The 19,710-nt window shown below is 40.8% G+C and overlaps 3 protein-coding genes and 1 pseudogene across 3 annotated transcripts; 3 read left to right on the top strand and 1 right to left on the bottom strand.

Annotated features, from left to right (window-relative positions):
• Positions 1 to 104: 104 nt before the first annotated feature.
• Positions 105 to 4,467, top strand: LOC115685338 (aluminum-activated malate transporter 12-like). Its single transcript, XM_030610392.2, has 6 exons — positions 105 to 1,940; positions 2,027 to 2,167; positions 2,271 to 2,543; positions 2,684 to 2,805; positions 2,904 to 3,047; positions 3,685 to 4,467. The coding sequence occupies exons 1-6, from the start codon at positions 1,580 to 1,582 to the stop codon at positions 4,303 to 4,305; spliced, it is 1,662 nt and encodes a 553-aa protein (XP_030466252.1). The 5' UTR covers positions 105 to 1,579; the 3' UTR covers positions 4,306 to 4,467.
• Positions 4,468 to 6,019: 1,552 nt separating this feature from the next.
• On the top strand, positions 6,020 to 9,094 carry LOC115685340 (aluminum-activated malate transporter 12-like). Its single transcript, XM_030610393.2, has 6 exons — positions 6,020 to 6,362; positions 6,698 to 6,835; positions 7,185 to 7,457; positions 7,534 to 7,655; positions 7,737 to 7,880; positions 8,370 to 9,094. The coding sequence occupies exons 1-6, from the start codon at positions 6,098 to 6,100 to the stop codon at positions 8,934 to 8,936; spliced, it is 1,509 nt and encodes a 502-aa protein (XP_030466253.1). The 5' UTR covers positions 6,020 to 6,097; the 3' UTR covers positions 8,937 to 9,094.
• Positions 9,095 to 11,452: 2,358 nt separating this feature from the next.
• On the top strand, positions 11,453 to 14,365 carry LOC115685379 (aluminum-activated malate transporter 12-like; annotated as a pseudogene).
• A 404-nt stretch (positions 14,366 to 14,769) lies between these two features.
• Positions 14,770 to 17,490, bottom strand: LOC115685467 (NAC domain-containing protein 71-like). The gene is made up of 4 exons (XM_030610550.2): positions 16,749 to 17,490; positions 16,139 to 16,416; positions 15,643 to 15,966; positions 14,770 to 15,520 (listed from the first exon to the last, which is right to left on the bottom strand). Exons 1-4 carry the CDS (start codon positions 16,903 to 16,905, stop codon positions 15,239 to 15,241), a joined length of 1,041 nt encoding a protein of 346 aa, XP_030466410.1. The 5' UTR covers positions 16,906 to 17,490; the 3' UTR covers positions 14,770 to 15,238.
• Positions 17,491 to 19,710: the final 2,220 nt, after the last annotated feature.

Here is a 19,710-nt window from a genome sequence, read left to right as displayed (position 1 = left end):
CCAGTGCACGGGTGTGTCTGATTCTTGCATACGAAAACATTGCATTTAAAGATGAAGCAACTAGCTGTCTTGAGAAGTCACAGACAGCGTTGATGTGTCCGAGTGTGTTTGATGTTAGGTTAACGATCCAAGATCTCTCCCTTTTTGTGTCTTTCCTTTTCTACCAGGTTACAAAACTTTTTCTGATCTTTTCCATGAGCTTTTTTGCTCGTGACTCTCCCAAGTGTGTGCATCATTGCAGCTGGGCAGTTCCAGTTGTCTCTGTCCTCCACACCATCTCCAGTCTTCAAAATTGCTGCACTTTTTATTGTTGGTCAAAGCTCAAAACCATGGCCGGTTGCTTTCTTTTGCAGATGTCAACAACAGTAGAGGAGATTTTTACCAACCATTGATTCACAGTTTCTTCTACTTTTTCTTTGAGAGGAAATTACGATGAAAGGATGACATTGATTTCTCGACACCAACCCATATAGAGCAGAATTATCTTAGCTAAGGAAACAAGATTAGAAGCAAGAAAGAAAATACCCCACCAAGAAAATTCAGCAAAAACGGGCTGGCAATATAATATTGAAGAGTATTACATTACATGCATACTGATAAATGGAATCTCCAATAACAAAGTTTAAGCTGAGGTCATGTGCTTCTTCAGGAGGTATATGGAAGTATTTGGCTTGTATATTATGAATGATTGAACTAATTCAGTTGTTTGCACAAGCTGCATATTCTTCTGTGGCACAACCTTGTTTTTGCTCATTCCTGTGCATGACCGTGATGGAGCATAATAAGAGGCCTAATCTCGTTTCTCTTTTCTTAAACGCCTTTTCCTGACTTAATAAGGCTCCTGACCTTTATACTCTAATTAAATCCTACACAGAAAAAGAACAAAGTATGAAAGCAAGAGGAAGACGGAAAAAGAAGTTCTCTGCTCCATAAATTGGATTCTGTTAAAGATTGCCGCAACGACATTTGTTAAGAAAGGTTGCAATTTTCAATATACTAACATTTCTGATGATGTGAATAGTTAATGCTTTCGAAGTCACATTTTTTTTATGAAGCATGCTTAACGAGTTCCCGTGCCTCAGGTTTACCCGTCACTGGGCACTCGTTTTTGCGTTGAGGAATGGCGAGTGAATCTGCCCATATTTTGGGTAGTGTTTAATTCCCATCAAGATATACAGATTTTGGAACACTTCATTTTTCATGAAACAGTTTTTTCTTCTCTTCAACAAACAACAAATACTTTCTTCTTGCATTTTGACTTCTAGCTGAAATGAAAGCTATCATCTTTAATAGTCTGAAGAACTTTATTGGGGAGAGACATGTGAATTCCAGGTAGAGCATCAACCTCTCTGAGTCTCTTTCTCTCTCCCTCCCTCAACCTCTCAATAAATAACTCTAACCTTGCAGAGAGGACAAGGAGGAGTTTGCCACTAGAAGCTGAACCTCCTCAATATCAAACCAAAAGTGCGATGTGATGACTGACATTGATATAATGCCTGCATGTTCCCACTGCCTATTACTAATCACACATAAACTTCACTGAGAGAGAATCAGAACCATTCTCACATTTTTCGCTATTATGTCTATCTTTCTCAGAATAACTCTAGCTTCAATTGATCATACACTCCAGAAAATGTTCTCTAAAGTTCATGCAGGCAAGGATGTGGCAGTAGCAGCAGACCTGGGGGCTTCAGGGAAAGTTGTAGAGAACACTAATGAGGAGAGGATTGAGAAAATCAAGAGGCTTCCAGGGAAAATCTGCGGGATGATGTGGAAAGTGGGTAAGGAAGATCCCAGGAGGGTCATCCATTCTTTGAAAGTCGGGTTATCTCTGACATTGGTCTCGCTGTTGTACTTGATGGAGCCGTTGTTTAATGGGATCGGCCAAAGCGCCATTTGGGCCGTGATGACCGTGGTCGTGGTGCTAGAGTTCACTGCAGGTTGATATCTAGAATTTTCCAGTTACTTCGGATTTGTAATGAGATTGTATTAGCCTAACAGATCATTTTATTTTCCTCATTGACAGGTGCAACTTTGTGCAAGGGACTTAATAGAGGATTGGGCACTCTTTTGGCAGGGTCCTTGGCATTTCTAATTGAGTATGTTACAACGAATTCTGGTCAGGTTCTACGAGCCGTTTTCATTGGAGCTGCAGTTTTTCTGATCGGTAATTTTGGTCTCTTGTAAATTGCTCTCCAAACATTCATGGTCAAATTTTCTCATCATGGGTCTGCTTACAACTTTTCTGCCTTCTATTGCAATATTTACAGGAGCTACAGCTACCTACATGAGGTTCTTTCCGTACATAAAGAAGAACTACGACTACGGAGTTGTGATATTCCTCTTGACGTTTAATTTGATCACAGTGTCGAGCTATCGTGTTCAAAATGTGTTGAAGATAGCCCACGAGCGCCTCTACACCATTGCCATCGGCTGCGGCATCTGCCTTTTCATGACTCTGTTGGTATTTCCTAACTGGTCGGGGGAAGATCTCCATAATTCTACAGTATCCAAGCTAGAAGGCCTGGCAAGATCCATTGAAGGTAAGTGGAACACCTCTTTTTTTTTTTTTGTTGATGCGATAACAAACAGTACTCTTCAGCATAAATAACTGCAATTAAACTTTAGTCAAAACTATAAGAAGTGTGGTTGACCTTTCTGATTGAGAAAATGTTGCTTGCAGCATGTGTTAACGAATATTTTAGTGAGATGAAGTCAGCAGAAGAGGGGAATGAACCATCGGAGGATCGCATATACAAGGGTTATAAGGCCGTCTTGGACTCAAAGACTAGTGATGAGACTCTGGTAACGTTTTTCATTGCTCTTTCAAGAAAACTATATTGATCTTGGATTGACACGAATAAGATGAGACCTTACACGTCTTTGTGCCGTGAACTTTTCAGGCACTACATGCCAGTTGGGAACCGAGGCGTAAAAGACGCTGTTATATCTCCCCGTGGCAGCAATACGTTAAATTGGGAGCCATTCTGCGCCACTTTGGTTACACAGTCGTCGCGCTACATGGATGTTTGAGAACAGAAATACAGGTATCCTTTTAATATGATCCCTATTGTCCACCAACGTAGATATCTTCCTGGGCCTTAGGACGCACAATTTGCAGGTGTTACTTCAATAACCTTATCAGAAACAAGGTCACTCTTAACTTTTTTTGCCCCAACACCTTATATGATAGTTGACCTGCAAAGGTTAATGCTTTCTTCTGTGCAGTTTCCTTCCCTTAATCAATAAAAACTTTTACCACTTTTTCGGGAAAATGAAACGTATGAGCAACCCTCGATATCTTCATCACACTTTAAGAAGTGTTGAGGAGGAAATTCTCACTATTGAGATAAAGCATGCCTTTCTAAGTATAACTTTTCCTGCTCTTACAAACAGATGGAAATTTTCACTTTATAATTATTCCCAGTTCCGTTTACTTGAAATAGTACCTGAGGAACACAGCAGACCTTCAATTTGTCACATTCATGAGAAAAGAGACGAAGATCTATGTTCCTTGTTATTCTCTAAAATGGAACCAGCTTCGAGTTCTTCGTTGCTCTCTAAAACTATGGTCCTGTTAGTGCAAATTGTACGTTGCGATTCTTGTAGTGCACGCATTTTCATGATTCTAAGGATATCTGGTGGAGGACTAATCTAAGTAGTTTTTTGTCTGTTGATTTCTAGACCCCGCTTGCAGTTCGTGCACTCTTCAAGGACCCGTGCATTAGACTCGCCAAGGAGGTACAAAAGGTCCTGATGGAACTCGCCGACAGTGTGAGGCACCGCCGCCACTGCTCACCCGAGATACTGTCCGATCATCTCCACGAGGCCTTGCAAGACCTAAACACCGCAATCAAATCCCAACCTAGGCTCTTCCTAGGTTCAAATGATAACCAATCATCGAACATGCTCGCCCTGGCAGCTGCACAGGCCAGCGAAAAGAACCAGAAGGCCTTCAAAGTCTCATTGCCCAGTGTAAAGACGGACAGTTCTGCCTTACGGGACTGGAGGACCAAAAGGACTTCCGAGCAATTGAGGGAGAATGAGAGGAAGGTCTTGAGGCCGCAGCTGAGCAAGATTGCCATCACAAGCCTGGAGTTTTCAGAGGCGCTCCCCTTTGCAGCTTTCGCCGCCCTGCTGGTCGAGACGGTCGCAAGGCTCGACCTAGTGATCGCGGAAGTCGAGGAATTGGGGCAGGTTGCATGCTTTAAAGAGTTCAGACCCGAAGATCAGATCTCTATCACTTGCGAGCGTCCACCCCTGGATGACTGTCATAATGATTTGCCTTCCCAAGCAGCAGAATAGATAGTTGGTCATTAATCAGGGGTGGCATAGAAAATTACGTATTAGAGAGCTGGCCATGGTTGATTTGGCTTGGTATCATATCTTTTCCTAGAGTGAGATTCATTTATTGGGATCATGTTCTTCATGGATTAGTGATATTGAAAACCATTTCATTAGCACAAAGCGCCTAGAGGAACCAAATAATGCTACACTCGACAATCCTTTGGGGCAAAAGAAAACTGTGGAGCTGACCCCAATGGAGATTGAAGCTTCATCATGCCTAACAGAAGTATCTGCTCAACCTCAGTTATCTTGACATGTCTTGAACATAAATAAGGCATAATGACACAAATGGTCATTGAACTTTGGCCTAATGTGCAATGTAGTCCTTGAATTTTAGCCCAATGTGAAATGTCGTCCCTGAACTTTTAATTTATCAATGCGGTTCTTGAACTTTTGTTACATGTTTAATTTAGTCTCTGGACAATATGAAAATATTTAATGTTGTCATTCCATTAATGCAAGTTTATGGATAACACTAAATATTGTCATATAGTTCAGGACTAAATTAAACATGTATCAAAAGTCCATGAATCACGTTAAACAAATTAAAAGTTCATTGACGACATTGCATATTAGGCTAAAGTTAAGGGACCACAATGAGCAAATTAACCTCTTTTTATGGAACCGGTATGCTTTTTTTTTTTGTCGGTTGCAACCCCAATGTGCTTTCGCCAGGCAAAACGTTCAACAATCCTAAATCTACCTTATTTCTTAGATGTACCGATCACTCACAACCTGCTATATAACAAAGTTTGCGGATCCTATTACAGGATCGCACAAGGGTTCACCCAATCAGGTCCTCGGCAAACATCGTCCTAGACTAATCTAATCATCCCGTGTCGATACTAACAATTTAATATAATCCGTCGCAATTGGTGAGAGACGGGCGCGCCCCATGGGAATGCTTGGTTGGACCCATCCAAGAGCCGGTCCATCCGTGAGTCACCAACATTACACCCCCTTTCTCAATTAAACATTTGGGATATTTTTGATTTAGTATGATTCCGCCATGACTTTTTCAGGCTCATGTATGGCTTAATATCGCTCCAAACCAAACCAAACGCGTGCTCGATTCGAAGAAATAGGTCAGTCCAAAATAAAACCATGAGAAATCGTGAAACTCAAGAAGCACCCACCCCAGATGGACTTCTGCTGCTACTTTTCTGGTCTCACAACCTCGGTCCAGTTTGACCTCCCTCAGAAACACCATTTCTGTAATGAAGATTCAAGAACATGAAGACTTGTCTAAACGTAGCCATCTATCCCTCGCTGGTTGAGGGACAAGCAGTACCCTGGGAACCTGTCCCAGGTAAGATTGCTTCATATGTATTTTAATATGCTCCCCGGTTGTTGTGCGCCTGACCCATGTCTTCCCCATTAATAAACACCTAAAAAAGGACTGGTTTGAAACTCAAGTCCGAATTACAAACTAGGAAGACCGGTTTACGGGGATAATATTGACAGTGTTCTCGCAATGCTACGTACAATCAGTACGACCTGTAGCTATTAAAGAAAACAAGAAAGAAAGCTGTTTTGCATATCAAATTGACCGATGATGTGTGAATATGATGAACCTTTTCCATTTCAGTGTCCAAGGGAAATATGGGTCCCTGGCTCCTTTATAAACGAGTGCAACAAGCAATGTAGAAAGAGAAATCAAATTAGTCTTCTCACCGGCTGGGAAGATTTCACAGAAAAAAAAAAGTAGAAAAGAACGTTCGGGGATTGATCGGGGAGTTTGAGATTGCGAATGGCGGGGAGTTTCGGTGAGGGTCATGAACAATCAAATGTCAGAGTTTTTGCTGAGAAAGTGCTGAGATTTCCAGGGGAGGTGGGTGTCATGATGTGGGAGATGGGCAAAGAAGATCCAAGAAGAGTGATCCACTCGATCAAAGTTGGTTTGGCTTTGTCACTGGCTTCATTGCTGTGCCTGTTGGAGTCCCTGTCTCAAGGGATTGGCCAAAATGCCATCTGGGCTGTCATGACTGTTGTTGTTGTCCTTGAGTTCACTGCAGGTAACTTCTATCTTAGCAAAAATTAAAAGAGATACAAAGACAATAAGAAGGAAATGATCATTGCAATATGGGCATTCGCAATTTTTGTGAACATGTGTAGGGCTTTTGCAGTTTAATTTTCTTCCTTTTTATCGTGTTCTTTTACCTTCGGTTGAGGAGAATGTGCTATATGAAGCTCAAACACCAAGATCAAAAAGATTTTTTTACCTGTAATACATCTAAGACAGATTGCGGAAATTAAATTCGTAACTAGTTATATACGTCATTAAATCTGGGAATATTGTTGTCACTCTTCCCATCGAATCACTTGACTTATTGTTCGTTTCATATGACAGGGGCAACACTATGTAAAGGGCTGAACAGGGGCGTTGGGACGCTGTTAGCGGGACTGTTCGCGCTCTTTGTAGAGTATCTTACGGCAGATCGGCCTACACCCAGAGCAGTGGTCATGGGATGGACAGTTTTTGTCATTGGTGAGCGCTAAATATCAGGCATATCACGAGTCATTGTTTAGTGGCCTCAAACTGAATTATGCAGTTTAGTAGACCCCAAGCTCCGTCGCCACTTACTAACATTTCAAATTAGACATTTGGCCAAAGGAATTGATACCGACTGTAGATCATCTTCTGTTACTTAAGTATTTCATCAAGTCAATGTTCAACATGCTAGCAAAACTGCCCATGTAATTTCCGAGGGGGCTATAGAGCTCAGTGCAATCTTTTTCCATTCTTTAATTTTCTGTTTCGAGCCGAAGTACATCATACTATGCAATGCCACCATCTCTTTTCTCACTCACCTGGGGTGCTACATTGTGATTCACAGGAGCTACAGTTACCTACGTGAGGTTCATTCCCACTGTAAAGAAGAACTATGACTACGGTGTCATGATATTCATTTTGACCTTCAGTTTGATACTAGTGTCCAACTACCGGGTCGACAATACACCGAAGATGGCACGAGACCGCTTCTACACTATCGCAATTGGTTGTGGAATATGTCTTTTCTTGAGTCTGCTTGTCTTTCCAACCTGGTCAGGTGATGACCTCCATAAATCCACGATAGCCAAGCTTGAAGGACTAGCACAATCTGTAGAAGGTATGATACACATCTTTTGGTTTCGGTTCGCATTCTTGTGAAATGGTTCAATTCAACTGAAGTGGTTTCCTCACAGCCTGTGTTGGGGAGTACTTCGACGATGCTCAGACAAAAGAAATCCAAGACGAATTATCAAAGGATTCCATCGACCAAAACTGCATCAAAGTATTGGATTCCAAGTATACTGATGAAACTATGGTATTGCTCACTTGGTTTTGTGACCCTCAATTTGAAATACGAAAAACCAAATATTTGACTATTCTTGTTGCAATTTTGCAGGCATTATATGCAAGTTGGGAGCCGAGATACCGAGGGAGCTGTTACAAATCTCCGTGGCGGCAATATGTGAAGTTGGGAGTTGCTCTACGCCGTTTTGGTTACACGGTTATGGCTTTACATGGTTGTTTGCACACCGAAATCAAGGTATTGAAAATCGATTCCTATTGGAGCTATCATCAATAGGACAAATGTTTTCTGAAGTAGCTGTAGCTATGACATCCCCAAGCGCAAGTCTGTATCCTGTAGAGGCAACGGTTAATAGCCCAACAATTTAGATTTTTTTTCAAAGAGTCAGGTAAATCATTGCTATGGATATTCATTTATACTGCATGCAATACTGGCATATCAGATCAGAGTAAAGAATTTCCACTTTCATATTAGATTCTCAAATGTAGATTACCTACCATGGATGCATCATTTTTGCCTCCAATAAAATCGGAGACTAAACTCAAATTGTGTTTGTCTATCTCTTCTCTGGGAATCTGTTGTATATCTTTGTTTCTCTAACTGGAGCGCACTTCTAGACACCTGTTGATCATTTTCGTCACGTTAAAGAAACATTCCCTAATTATTGGATTTGATTATGTTTCTTCCTTGAATATAAATTCATGAATGCAAATGTAATGTTGCTAGACTCCACCATCTGTACGTGCTCTCTTCAAGGATCAGTGCACCCGTTTAGCTGGAGGGCTATCAGAAGTGTTGGTGGAACTTGCTAATAGCATGAGGAATCGCCGTCATTTTTCTCCCGAAATTCTCTCCTGTCATCTCCGTAAAGCTTTGCAGGACCTTAACACCGCACTACAGTCCCAACCACATATTCTCTCAGACTCATTGAACAGAAAGGACTCCGGATCCTCTCTTACAACAAGCTTTGAAGCCAATTCTTCTCCATTGCACGAATCAAAAACTGCAAGACCTCCTGAACAAGTGCAATGCATTCAGAAGGTGTTAAGGCCACAGAGGAGTAAACTTGTTATAGCTAGCCTCGAGTTCTCCGAGGCACTTCCTTTCGCTGCATTTGCTTCTTTGCTAGTAGAGGCCGTGGCTAGGCTTGATCATGTTATTGAGGAAGCTGAAGAACTGGGGAGGATAGCTCGGTTCAAGGAGTATAAAGCGGGTGATGATGTTGTTGTGACACTTGAAAGAACAAAATCGGACTTCGTTGAGAATCATTTCCCTCCCTCGGGAACAGAATAGTGGAGATTTTAATTTTTAGGATGAGTGCCCTCTGAGGTTCTGATACTATTTTCTTCTTCTCATAACACCTTTTAGGCATATTGTCTTCTCAACAGGGCTCTTATAGACCAACTTATATACAGATTCACCACATCCTGAAATATTTTGAAAGATCAGAACCTTATTCTTTTATTGATTATAATAGTATTCTTATCTATCAACAAAAGTAAACGGAATGAGGACACTACAAGTGTCATGACTTTCGTATAGAGCTCACTTTAGGATCATAATTTTTTTTTTTACCACTTTAGGTGCCATAACAATCACTTACGTGGAAATCTTTTTAAAAAATGTTAGCCCAAGTGCCGGAAATCCAAAGCCACATAGCACTTGTGGTGAACTTTTTAAATGGCGCTTAAGTGATTGATTGAAAAGTTAACAACATCAAATGATTGGTGATAATCAGCACGTGCTAATTTTGGCCAATGGTCGGGCAAATCTTGACCAATGGTTGTGCAAATATCAAGTGTGGTCTTGTTGTAACGTTCGTCTGAAGATGATCGTTAGAAATAAAGAATATAGCCATTGACAGTTGAAAAGCTGAGCAGCAGAACCTAGGGTCTTCCTAGGTTCACATGATAACCAAACATAGAACATGCTTGCCCTGGCAGCTGCACAGACCAGCGAAAAGAACCAAAAGGCCTCCAAAGTCTCATTGCCCACTGTAAAGACGGACACTTTTCCCTTACTGGAGTCGAGGACCAAAAGGGCTTCAAAGCGAGAATGAGAGGAAAAGGTCCCAAGGCTGCAGCTGAGCAAAGATCCCCACAAGCCAGGAGTTCTCCTTTCACGGCGTTCGCCACCCGTTGAAACGGTTGCCAGGCTCAAACTAGTGATCGAGGAAGTCAAGGAATTGGGACAGGTTGCATGCTTAAAGAGTTTAGACGCGATGATCAGATCTCTATCACTTGCGAGCGCCTGCCGGTGGATGACGTCAGTCACGATGAATTGGCTTCCCAAGAAGCAGAATAGATAGATGGTGATTTAAAAGTGCTATCTCAATCAAGATATGCATAATTAAGGGGAGATATACGTGCAATGTAGATGCAGTCTTGAGAGATAAGGCTAATCAACAGAATTATCAAAATACTTCTAACAAATAAAATTATCCTAGAGAAATTCCTAATTATCTCTTACATCGAAACTCGAGTCCAAATGTAAAACTAGGAAGATGAGTATGCAGGAGAATATTAACAGTTTTCCCGTAATGCTTGTTAACTTATCTATCAGGGATTGTTTTGAAATCATGTTTCACAACACCATTGCCTAATCTGAATGACACATAAACTTCCTAAGAGAATCAGAACCATTCTCACATTTTGCCTCATTATGTCCATTTTTCTAAGAATAACTCTAGCTTCAATTGATCATTTACTCCAGAAAATGTTCTCTAAAGTTCATACAGGCAAGGATATGGAAGTGGCAGCAGACTGGGGCTTCAGAGAAAGCTCTAATGAGGAGAGACTTCCTGGAAAATCTGCTGAGAAGATCAAGAGGCTTCCAGGAAAATTTAGGAGATGATGTGGAAAGTGGGTAAGAAAAATCCCATGAGGGTAATCCATTCTTTGAAAGTCAGGTCATCTTTGACATTGGTCTCGCTGGTGTGTTTGATGGAGCCAAAACGCCATTTGGGCCATGATGACTGTGGTCGTGGTGCTAGAGTTCACTGCAGGTTGATATTCACAATTTTCCAGTTACTTTGAATTCGTAATGAGATTGTTTTAGCCTAACAGATCATTTTATTTTCCTCATTGATAGGTGCAACTTTGTGCAAGGGACTTAATAGAGGATTGGGCACTCTTTTGGTGGGGTACTTGGCATTTCTAATTGAGTATGTCACAACGTCTTCTGGTCAGGTTCTTCGAGCCGTTTTCATTGGAGCTGCAGTTTTTCTGATCGGTAATTTTCGTCTCTCTCTAGTGATGAAACAAATTGTGTTATCTACTTGTAATTTCCTCTCCAAGGTCAAATTTTCTCATCACGAGTCTGCTTACAACTTTTCTGCCTTTTGTTGCAATATTTACAGGAGCTACAGCTAGGTTCTTTCCGTACGTAAAAAAGAACTACGACTACGGAGTCGTGATATTACTCATGGTCTCTATTTGTCTCTTGCCTCACTCATCTCACGGCCACGACTTCCCCTCTCTCTCGCTCTCGGTGGCCTCCGGCCTCGTCGATCCCTCTCTCACTTTCGCTCTCGATCACCTCCGGCCTACTCACAGCCACACTGGTTAGTTTCGCAGCAAGAGCAACGACACCTGGACAGTGAAGACCACTGAGTTTGACCAAGAAATAGATAGCAAAGATCAGGGGCAGCGAGTTGTGGTAAGTGAGCTCCAGAAACTGTGAAGGAAAAACTGAACAAGGACCAACAGGAGCTTCTAGCAGCAGAATATCGCGGCTGAATCGGCGTCATATGGAGGTGGTGGTGAGGGCGACGAGAGAGCAAGTGCAGCGAAGAACTAGTGACCTCGCCGATGGAGATCTCGGCAGAGTTTGGCATGGGGTTGCTGCTTCGTGGCTCGGCAAAGCTCGCGGCTGGCTTGAAGTTGTCATGGCAAAAGGCTGGCGTTGTCGATGAGGCGACGGCGACGGCGGTGGTGCTCGGCCGCGTGAGGTCTCGGCAAAGCTGTAGCTCGTCGGGGGCAGGAGGGCGTGCTGGTGCAGGTATGATGGAGAACACTGGATGAATTTGTTGGCGACATTTCTACTGGTTTCATGGACCCACCCTGGAACCGGTACTTAGCAAGTGGTTCCCAATTCTAGGATGGAAACCGCCCACCCTGGAACCGATCACCTCTACCTAAACCTACCTTACCAATCACTAACATTTTGCAAAATAACAAAGTTTGTGGATCCTATTACAGGTTCGCACTTGGGTGCACCCTGTTAGGTCCTCGGTGAACATGGTCCTAGATTAATCTAATCATGTCATGTTGATACTGATGATTAATCTAATCGTCGCAATTAGTGAGAGATGGGCGCGCCTCAGGTGAATGTTTGATTGGACGATTCAACGTTTGGAAAATTTTATTCGGTATGACTTCGTCATGACTTTTTGCAGATTTGTGTCTGCAATATGGCTTAAAATCTCTCCAAACCAGATAGTTCCCATCCATTGCAACACTATTGTAATTTGACATCTCCATAAATTCATTTATATATAATTAATAAGATAATAGTCTTTTTCTCTATGCAAAATGGTTTGTTGCTGCTCTTCGGCTCCAGTTTGACCTCCTTCAGAAACACCATCTCGGTTATCAGATATTATGAATATTATTTTCTAAAGTAGCTGATTTCCTTTCTTATGCATATTATTTGAGCATAAATAACATTCTCTAATAAAGTGTAAGGATGAAGTCGATTGAGTAAAGATATAGTTTTTATTGATTCTCCCTCCTTCTATCCCGAAGATCCTAATATATTTTACAAAAAAGAAGAAGGCAATTTTGCATTTTAAATTGGCCAATGATGGTTGAATATGTTCATTTCAGTGTCAGGAAAATATGGGACTCTAACCCTACACCCATCAATGAGTGCAACAAATGTTCAAAGAGGAACCAAATCTTTTAGTCTTCTCACCAGCTGGGGAGGTTTCACAGAAAAAATGTTTTCTGAAGTAGCTGCAGCTATGATATCCACAAGCTCGAGTCTGTCTACTGCACGCAATACTGGCATATCAGATCAGAGCAAAACATTTCCAATTTCATATTAGATTCTCAAGTGTAGATTATTTGACAAAAGTTCTACCAAATTGATACCTATATGGAGCCTTCAATAAAATCGGAGACTAAACTCAAATTGTTAGTCTATCTCTTCTCTGGGAATCTGTTGTATATCTTCTTTTCTCTAACTAAAGCGCACTTCTAGACACCTATGATCATTTGCGTCGCGTCAAAGAAACATCCCCTAATTATTGGATCTGATTATGTTTCTTCCCTGATAACAAATTCATGAATGGAAATGTAATGTTGCTATACTCCACCATCTGTACGTGCTCTCTTCAAGGTCCAGTGTACGCGTTTAGCTGGAGAGGTATCAAAAGTGTTGGTGGAACTTGCTTATAGCATGAGGAATCGCAGCCATTTTTCTCTGGAAATTCTCTCCGGTCATCTCCATATAGCTTTGCAGGACCTCAACACCGCACTACAATCCCAACTACAGATTCTCTCAGACTCGATGAACAGAAAGGACTCCAGTATCTCTCTTTCGACAAGCTTCGAAGCCAATTCATCTCCATTGCATGAATCAAAAACCAAAAGACATCCTGAACAAGCGCCTGGCATTCAGAAGGTGTTAAGGCCACAGAGGAGTCAACTTGTAATAGCTAGCCTCGAGTTCTCCGAGGCACTTCCTTTCGCCGCATTTGCTTCTTTGTGGCTAGGCTTGATCATGTTAATGAGGAAGCCGAAGAACTGGGGAGAATAGCTCGGTTCAAGGAGTAGAAAGCGGGCGGTGACATTGTTGTGACACTTGAAAGAAAAAAATCAGACTTGCTGAGAATCATTTCCCTCCATCTGGAACAGAGTAGTAAAGATTTTACTTTATAGGATGAGTGCCCTCTGAGGTTCTGATGCTATATTGTTCTTCTTGTAATACCTTTGAGGCATATTGTCTTCTCAGTGGGCTCTAATAGACCAACTTATATACAGATTCATCACATCCTGAAATATAATAAAAGGTTAGAACCTTATTCTTTTATCAATTAGCTAGGTTTGTCCCACTTAAAGTCATAGTATCGGAAACACTGTTCTTATCTATCGACAAAAGTAAACTGCTTTTTATCTGATTAGTCAGGTCTAGTGTCTCTCCTGTTTCTGACATGATGTTATGAATCCCAAAGTCCATCTGCAACATACCGGATGAAGTATCATGCAGAAACATCAAGAGTCAAAAGAATTGCAGGCACCAACCCTAATCCTTCCACTCTCTCTACTGATTGTTCATTGCATTTTCTATCCAAGTAGTGGAGCATTTTGTCAAAGTTGATTCTCAATAACCACCAATCGATTAGTTTAGCCTCTGAAAAGAAAAGGGGCCGCACGCTTGGTAGGGGAAGGGGAATCTATGCATGAGACCTAAAGTTAGGAAAGAACTTGTAAAAGGAGCAATACTGAAATGTTGGCCAAAAGACGGACGGCAATATTTTTTATTTTGTACTCACCGGGCACTCTTTCAATTCTTCAAGGCGCAACTTCACATTACTCACTTTTGATACTGCAGATATATAGCTCATTCTTCTAGTTGATAGTTTACGACAATGACATGTAGTTCTGCAAAAAGTCGAAAACTGTTCCTATTAAAGCACCCCTGAAAAGAATGAATTGATTTGGACACCTTACAGATAAATAAGACCAAAATCTGTTCATTTCTCTCTTTTACTGGGGGCAGGGGATATCATTCACTCAGGCACATCTTCCTGAATGGTAAAATTTCATGTCCCTTTAGGTAGAGACTCGAATTCAGATAATTTTACTAATATACTGTATCAAGATAGTTCAATTGTCCAAAGAACAAGAAAAGGAAATGGATAGACTTCAAATACGGACAGAATGTTCCCGTGAAGACTATAACTGGCTTCACATCAACCTTTTAGGTAAAAGTCTTCCATTTATTATGTGAATGTACAGAAAACAATCACAAGAAGCTTACAAGGGCAAAGAGGCTTAAAGAAATGGATGTGTTTGAACTGAACAACCAGACGATGTATAATTATCGGCTCCATCGTTCAATTTGACATTTCTTTGTTATGTAAACATACACTAGCATTTAATATCGTATCACTCCTTTACGATTCAGGGAAATGAAAAATGAACTTCAAGCACAATAGTTTACTACATTACGTTGTCTCAGACAGAAAACTTCAAGTGCAAAGTAAACCACAATCTCTGGTTCGATCTATAAAAGTGATTTCCACCAGGAGGCGTACTACTATCTAAGCATAACCCCATAAAGTGGAAAATGAAACGACATTACAACGGAAAGTTAAAAAAGAACACCAGATGATAAAAATCTTCCCTTGGAACCTTTTTTGGAGTAATTAGGAAGGGCTTTAGCTGCTCTAGCTTATCTCCCACTCCAAGAACCAACATAAAAAGGCGTTGTCCCGGATCAGATTCTTTTTTTTTTAACAGGGTAGGCAAAGCAATGTGAACAGCTTTCAATTGACAGTCACGCTCGGGGCAGGATACCATCTAATCACCCTGTTGCTGCAATCTATGGTTGGGTTCCCCTGTCCATTTCTTCTCACTACCCTTCTCTTCTCAGAAAGGTTTCGGATAATTTTGCAGGCCGGTGTTGTCATAACCTCCATATGGTATATCCCCATAATACTCCATGTAGCTCCCATCTCCTGAGTATGGTGACATGCAGCCGAAGCGATTGAGATCATCGGGAAGTTCGACTTCCCCTGCCAAATTTGAGTACGATGAGCTGGGGGAAATTTCTTTGTGATCGTATGGTTGCCATGAAGTCATGGGATTCGGAATATCATACTGTTGGTGTTGGAAGTAATGAGGAACCGTGTGTTGTCCTTGTGAGTAGTCCTGCAAGAAGTAAAATGAGAAGGTAAAATGCAAAATATCAGTAATGTGGAAGTGGTCGACATGTATGCGGTAACAGTTCAATGAATAAATATCATTTTCTTTGATATATTGTAGTTTAGTACCTTTGAAGAGTCAAGAATCATATCAGGTGAGACCCAACAGCTTGCAGGATTGGTCTCTGTCAAGTAGGGATTCAAATCTGCCATTGGTGCTACTTCATGTTGAGACGGCATTTGGCTTGGATAATGACTTTCGTTATATAGGTAATTTCCTTGAGAACAAGTGTTGTTAGACATGCTTGAAGGCTCACTACAAACTTCCATTGTCTCGCAATCTCCATAACTCGAACTGTTACCAGCCATTTTGCCTTTTGGTTCTCCATGGCAATCACTCATCTTCTGAGAAAGCTCGTTCCTTTTTACGATACGGCACAGTGCAAATGGCCCCTGAAATGAATATTAATCATGTGGAATACCTCAGGCTCCATTCTGTAAGAAACTAAATAGACCTATTACTCTTCTTGCTTCTTGGATACGCATGTATATTTATCAGTTTATAGATTGTCAAAAAACAGCGGTGTCAACGACATCTATAGTGTTTGGTCCTGAGAAATATTACCTGAAAGTTTTGCGATCCTTGGGAAGAATTGTCACAGAGGCGATATTCGTGCATTACCCAGTCGGTACGATCTCCTAATGGGGCCCGTCCACGGTAGAAGACGAGTGTCTTTCTATAACCAGTGACAGAGGACTGACAGACAACCTTCCGGTCTTTCCCTGTAGCCTTCCAATAGCCAGCTTTGGTGGCTCGATTTGTTCGTGAACCATTCGGGTATTTTCTGTCCCGCGGACAGAAGAAGAACCATTCCATGTCTCGTTGGGGAAGAAATGATTTATCTGCAGGGTGAAAACTCATTCCCATTAAATAGACTTCTTGATTTGGTAAAAAGAAACATAGAAAGATGTATTGTCCAGGGCATTATGTCGTATGACATTGCACGGTCTATTAGATGAAAAAGGGTTGTAATCTTGGTGGAATTATTGTTTGGTTTGGTCCAAAAAGAGGCGCAAAGGAAGGGGTGATTACAAAATGAATCACATGGCACTTTTTAAAGCTAAAAAGTTTCTATTCACATTCAGTATACTTAAAAGGAAGCTTCAATCTCAGAACTTATCACAAAGATTTGAGCTAATTATAGAGCCCACCGTGCTTGCATACAAACATGTACCTGGAAGCTCCCAAGGATCGAATTTGTACAAATCGACAACGGGAATCACTTCGAGTTCAAACTCGTGTCCGTCAATTTTTCTTTTCAAATAATATCCAACCAATTCTTCGTCCGTGGGGTGGAAGCGGAATCCCGGCGGCAGCGATGCACTAGCCATTATATCTCACTCCACAATCCTCCTAATTTTTTTACAAAGCGAAATACCAAGGAACACTAGAGAGGAAGAAAATGCGCGAGGTCAAGAGCCGAAAAGCTGTTTCAAAGACGTGACTCAGAAATATTCCGCCTAAGTGCCTAAACTGTATCTATTGAAGATCTGGAAAATCCAAAAGTAGAAGCTTTTCTCGACGACAGATTTCTTGGCAAGAACCGAGTGCGACTTCCCCAGAATGCACCCGTTGGAGGTCAGAATCATTGTCTTGAAAAGAAAAAGTTCTGGTATTTCTTATGATTAGGCTGTCACAACCCAACCAACCCCCCAAATCTTCCTAATTTCCAAATCAAGACTTCAATATGATCGATACCCAGAAGGCTCAAAGCAGTTCCTCGCTTCAGTACTACAAATGTTCCTGAAACCCAATACCCAGAACTAGCTAAAACTTCCAGAACTGGAACCTGTTAGTGCCTGCAAAGGCAACCATCCAAGAATTCTTGTAAGTGAAGAGAGATGAAGATTTGGTGACCCAGAAGATCAAATTATTGAAAGAAGAGATCTTTTTTGTGTGTGCAAAAGAAGCAGAGAGAGAAGTGGTGAGAGTAAAAGCAGAGGAGTGTGTGACGGGGTTATATATAGGACTAAGATGTGTGGGAAGCCAACAGCGCCAAGACATACACCGAAAGGTTGAGATTGCTTGTCTGAAGCATCCCAAAAAATTCCAAAACGTGTGGACCCACAACCCTGAACCAGTTCACACACATAACAGTTATTCCCGCCAATTCAGACATTTTGACCGTTGCTTGAAACGGTTTTTTAGATTGTCATGGCACTGCACCGTCATGAAAAATGGAAAAAAAGAAAGAAGAAGAAATTTTTTAACAAGTCCCCATGTTGTTGGGATTACAATATCACATTAGAGCCAAGGCCTCATGCAATAAAGTTGCCAATGTTACCAAATAGAAAAGGAAAATGTCATATAACAAGCAATATGCCCGTGCATTGCCACGAGTTTAAGACTATATCTGTTTTATTTCATGAAATATGCATGATCTTGTAATATGACCCTTTAACATATACGATAAAGTTTCTCTAATTGAAGGGCTCTTTTACTTTGTAGATAAAGATTGATCTTTTCATACTATTATCTGCCAAAGAAGAGTCAAATATGAGATGGGGATCCATAAATTGTTAAACTCTTTTGTAACCTCATCATAAACGATTCTTTTAAAACATTCATATAGGTACTTCAAAATGGAATCTATATGTACATAAACAATGTCATCAAACTATTATTACCAAAACAAGTATGATTTATTCTTGTATATTGACTAGAGATTTATTACCAAAGATATATACTAGAGATTTATTAGAGATTGATTAGGTTATGCATTAGAATTAGAGACGAAAATTACGAGGTTCATTAGAATTAGAGATTTGTTGAAAATGATAAAAACAATAAATTACTGAGTAAAATTTGCCCGTGAACATGACATGTGACCCACCTAACGCGAATTTTATTAATTTATATTGCCAATTCTTGTGAAAGCTGCTGGTTCCATTTTCATAAGAGAATATCAATACATGGCTAAAGGAATGCCCCATGCTTGTCATGGACTTCAGCCACCAACTTGTGAAACAAGTACAGAAATCTGACACTTCAGATGAACTAAGAATTATTTCTCGTAACCGACCATTTTTTTTCACCAAAAGATAAATTTAATACACTTTGGACTACTGAATTTGATAGTATTCCACAAAAATGGTAAGAAAGAAAGAAATGGAGAAAGACTGCACAGTTCCAATTGGACTCACCAGTGCAACGGAAAGTGCATGCAGTCTCAGCATTGATTGAGGGTTTCTTTGATCTTGTCCTTGGAGTCCAAGCTCCTTCCACATCATCCTGAGTCAGACAAAACACTTTTATCTCTCTCTCTCTCTCTCTCTCTCTCTCTCTCTCTCTCTCGTTAAAGTAATGGTGTCATCCCCAATCCAGTGATTCAAAGGAGAAAAAAAAAGGAGAGTCCTAAAAGTGCAAACTGCAGTATTTTGTACCTTTTGGAACGACTAAAGACACCTTATTAGTGGTGGAAGCTCGAAACACTTTTGTGGATTCACATGTAGAAGAAGTTGGTAGACTTCTTAAATTCCACATTTTATTAGCGGGTCCCTGAGAAAGCAATTAATTCTTATCAAATAACCTCACATATGCATAATGGGCCATGACAGATCACAAAAAAATTTCTAACACACACCAGAAAAGGGTGGTAAGAAAGATTATTCTCCCACTTATCTATCCTTAGGATAGACTTACAATATTGCAAGATGCGCAAAGAGTGGTCATGGTGGCACTAAATGCGTGTTGTTTTTGTCCTTTGGATAGAGACTAGCCTTGATTTGAATTATTAACGATATAATTGATTGATTGAAGAAACTATAGATAAGTGGTGGGACTTTAATCTTTTCACACTACTATAATGCACCCAAAGCCTTCCCTTAGGCCTTTATTATATAGGTTGATGGTTGGAACTCCTCTCTCTCTCTCTCTCTCTCTCTCTCTCTCTCTCTCTCTCTCTCTCTCTCTCTCTCTAAGTGGGTATATTAGCTTGTTCAATATTCTAATGAAGAAAATATTGGACCAAGCAAATAAAGTTGAGCCATAAATCTAGACCTATCTTTTTTCATTATAGGACAGCAGAAAGGGCTAAAGAATTATCAGAAAACTTGCTTTAGACTTTGAGTGTCGGGTTAGACTTGTCTGTCTATTCTCTCTACAATTAGCAGAGAAGTGATCACAGCAGATTAAAT

Source organism: Syzygium oleosum, unplaced genomic scaffold (genome assembly GCF_021117445.2).
Source record: "Syzygium oleosum isolate NSW1041296 unplaced genomic scaffold, Sole_v2.1 Sole_v2.32, whole genome shotgun sequence".
Taxonomy (NCBI): Eukaryota; Viridiplantae; Streptophyta; class Magnoliopsida; order Myrtales; family Myrtaceae; genus Syzygium; species Syzygium oleosum.
Note: the sequence above shows the minus strand (reverse complement) of the source record. Positions and strands in the feature narration are given on the sequence as shown.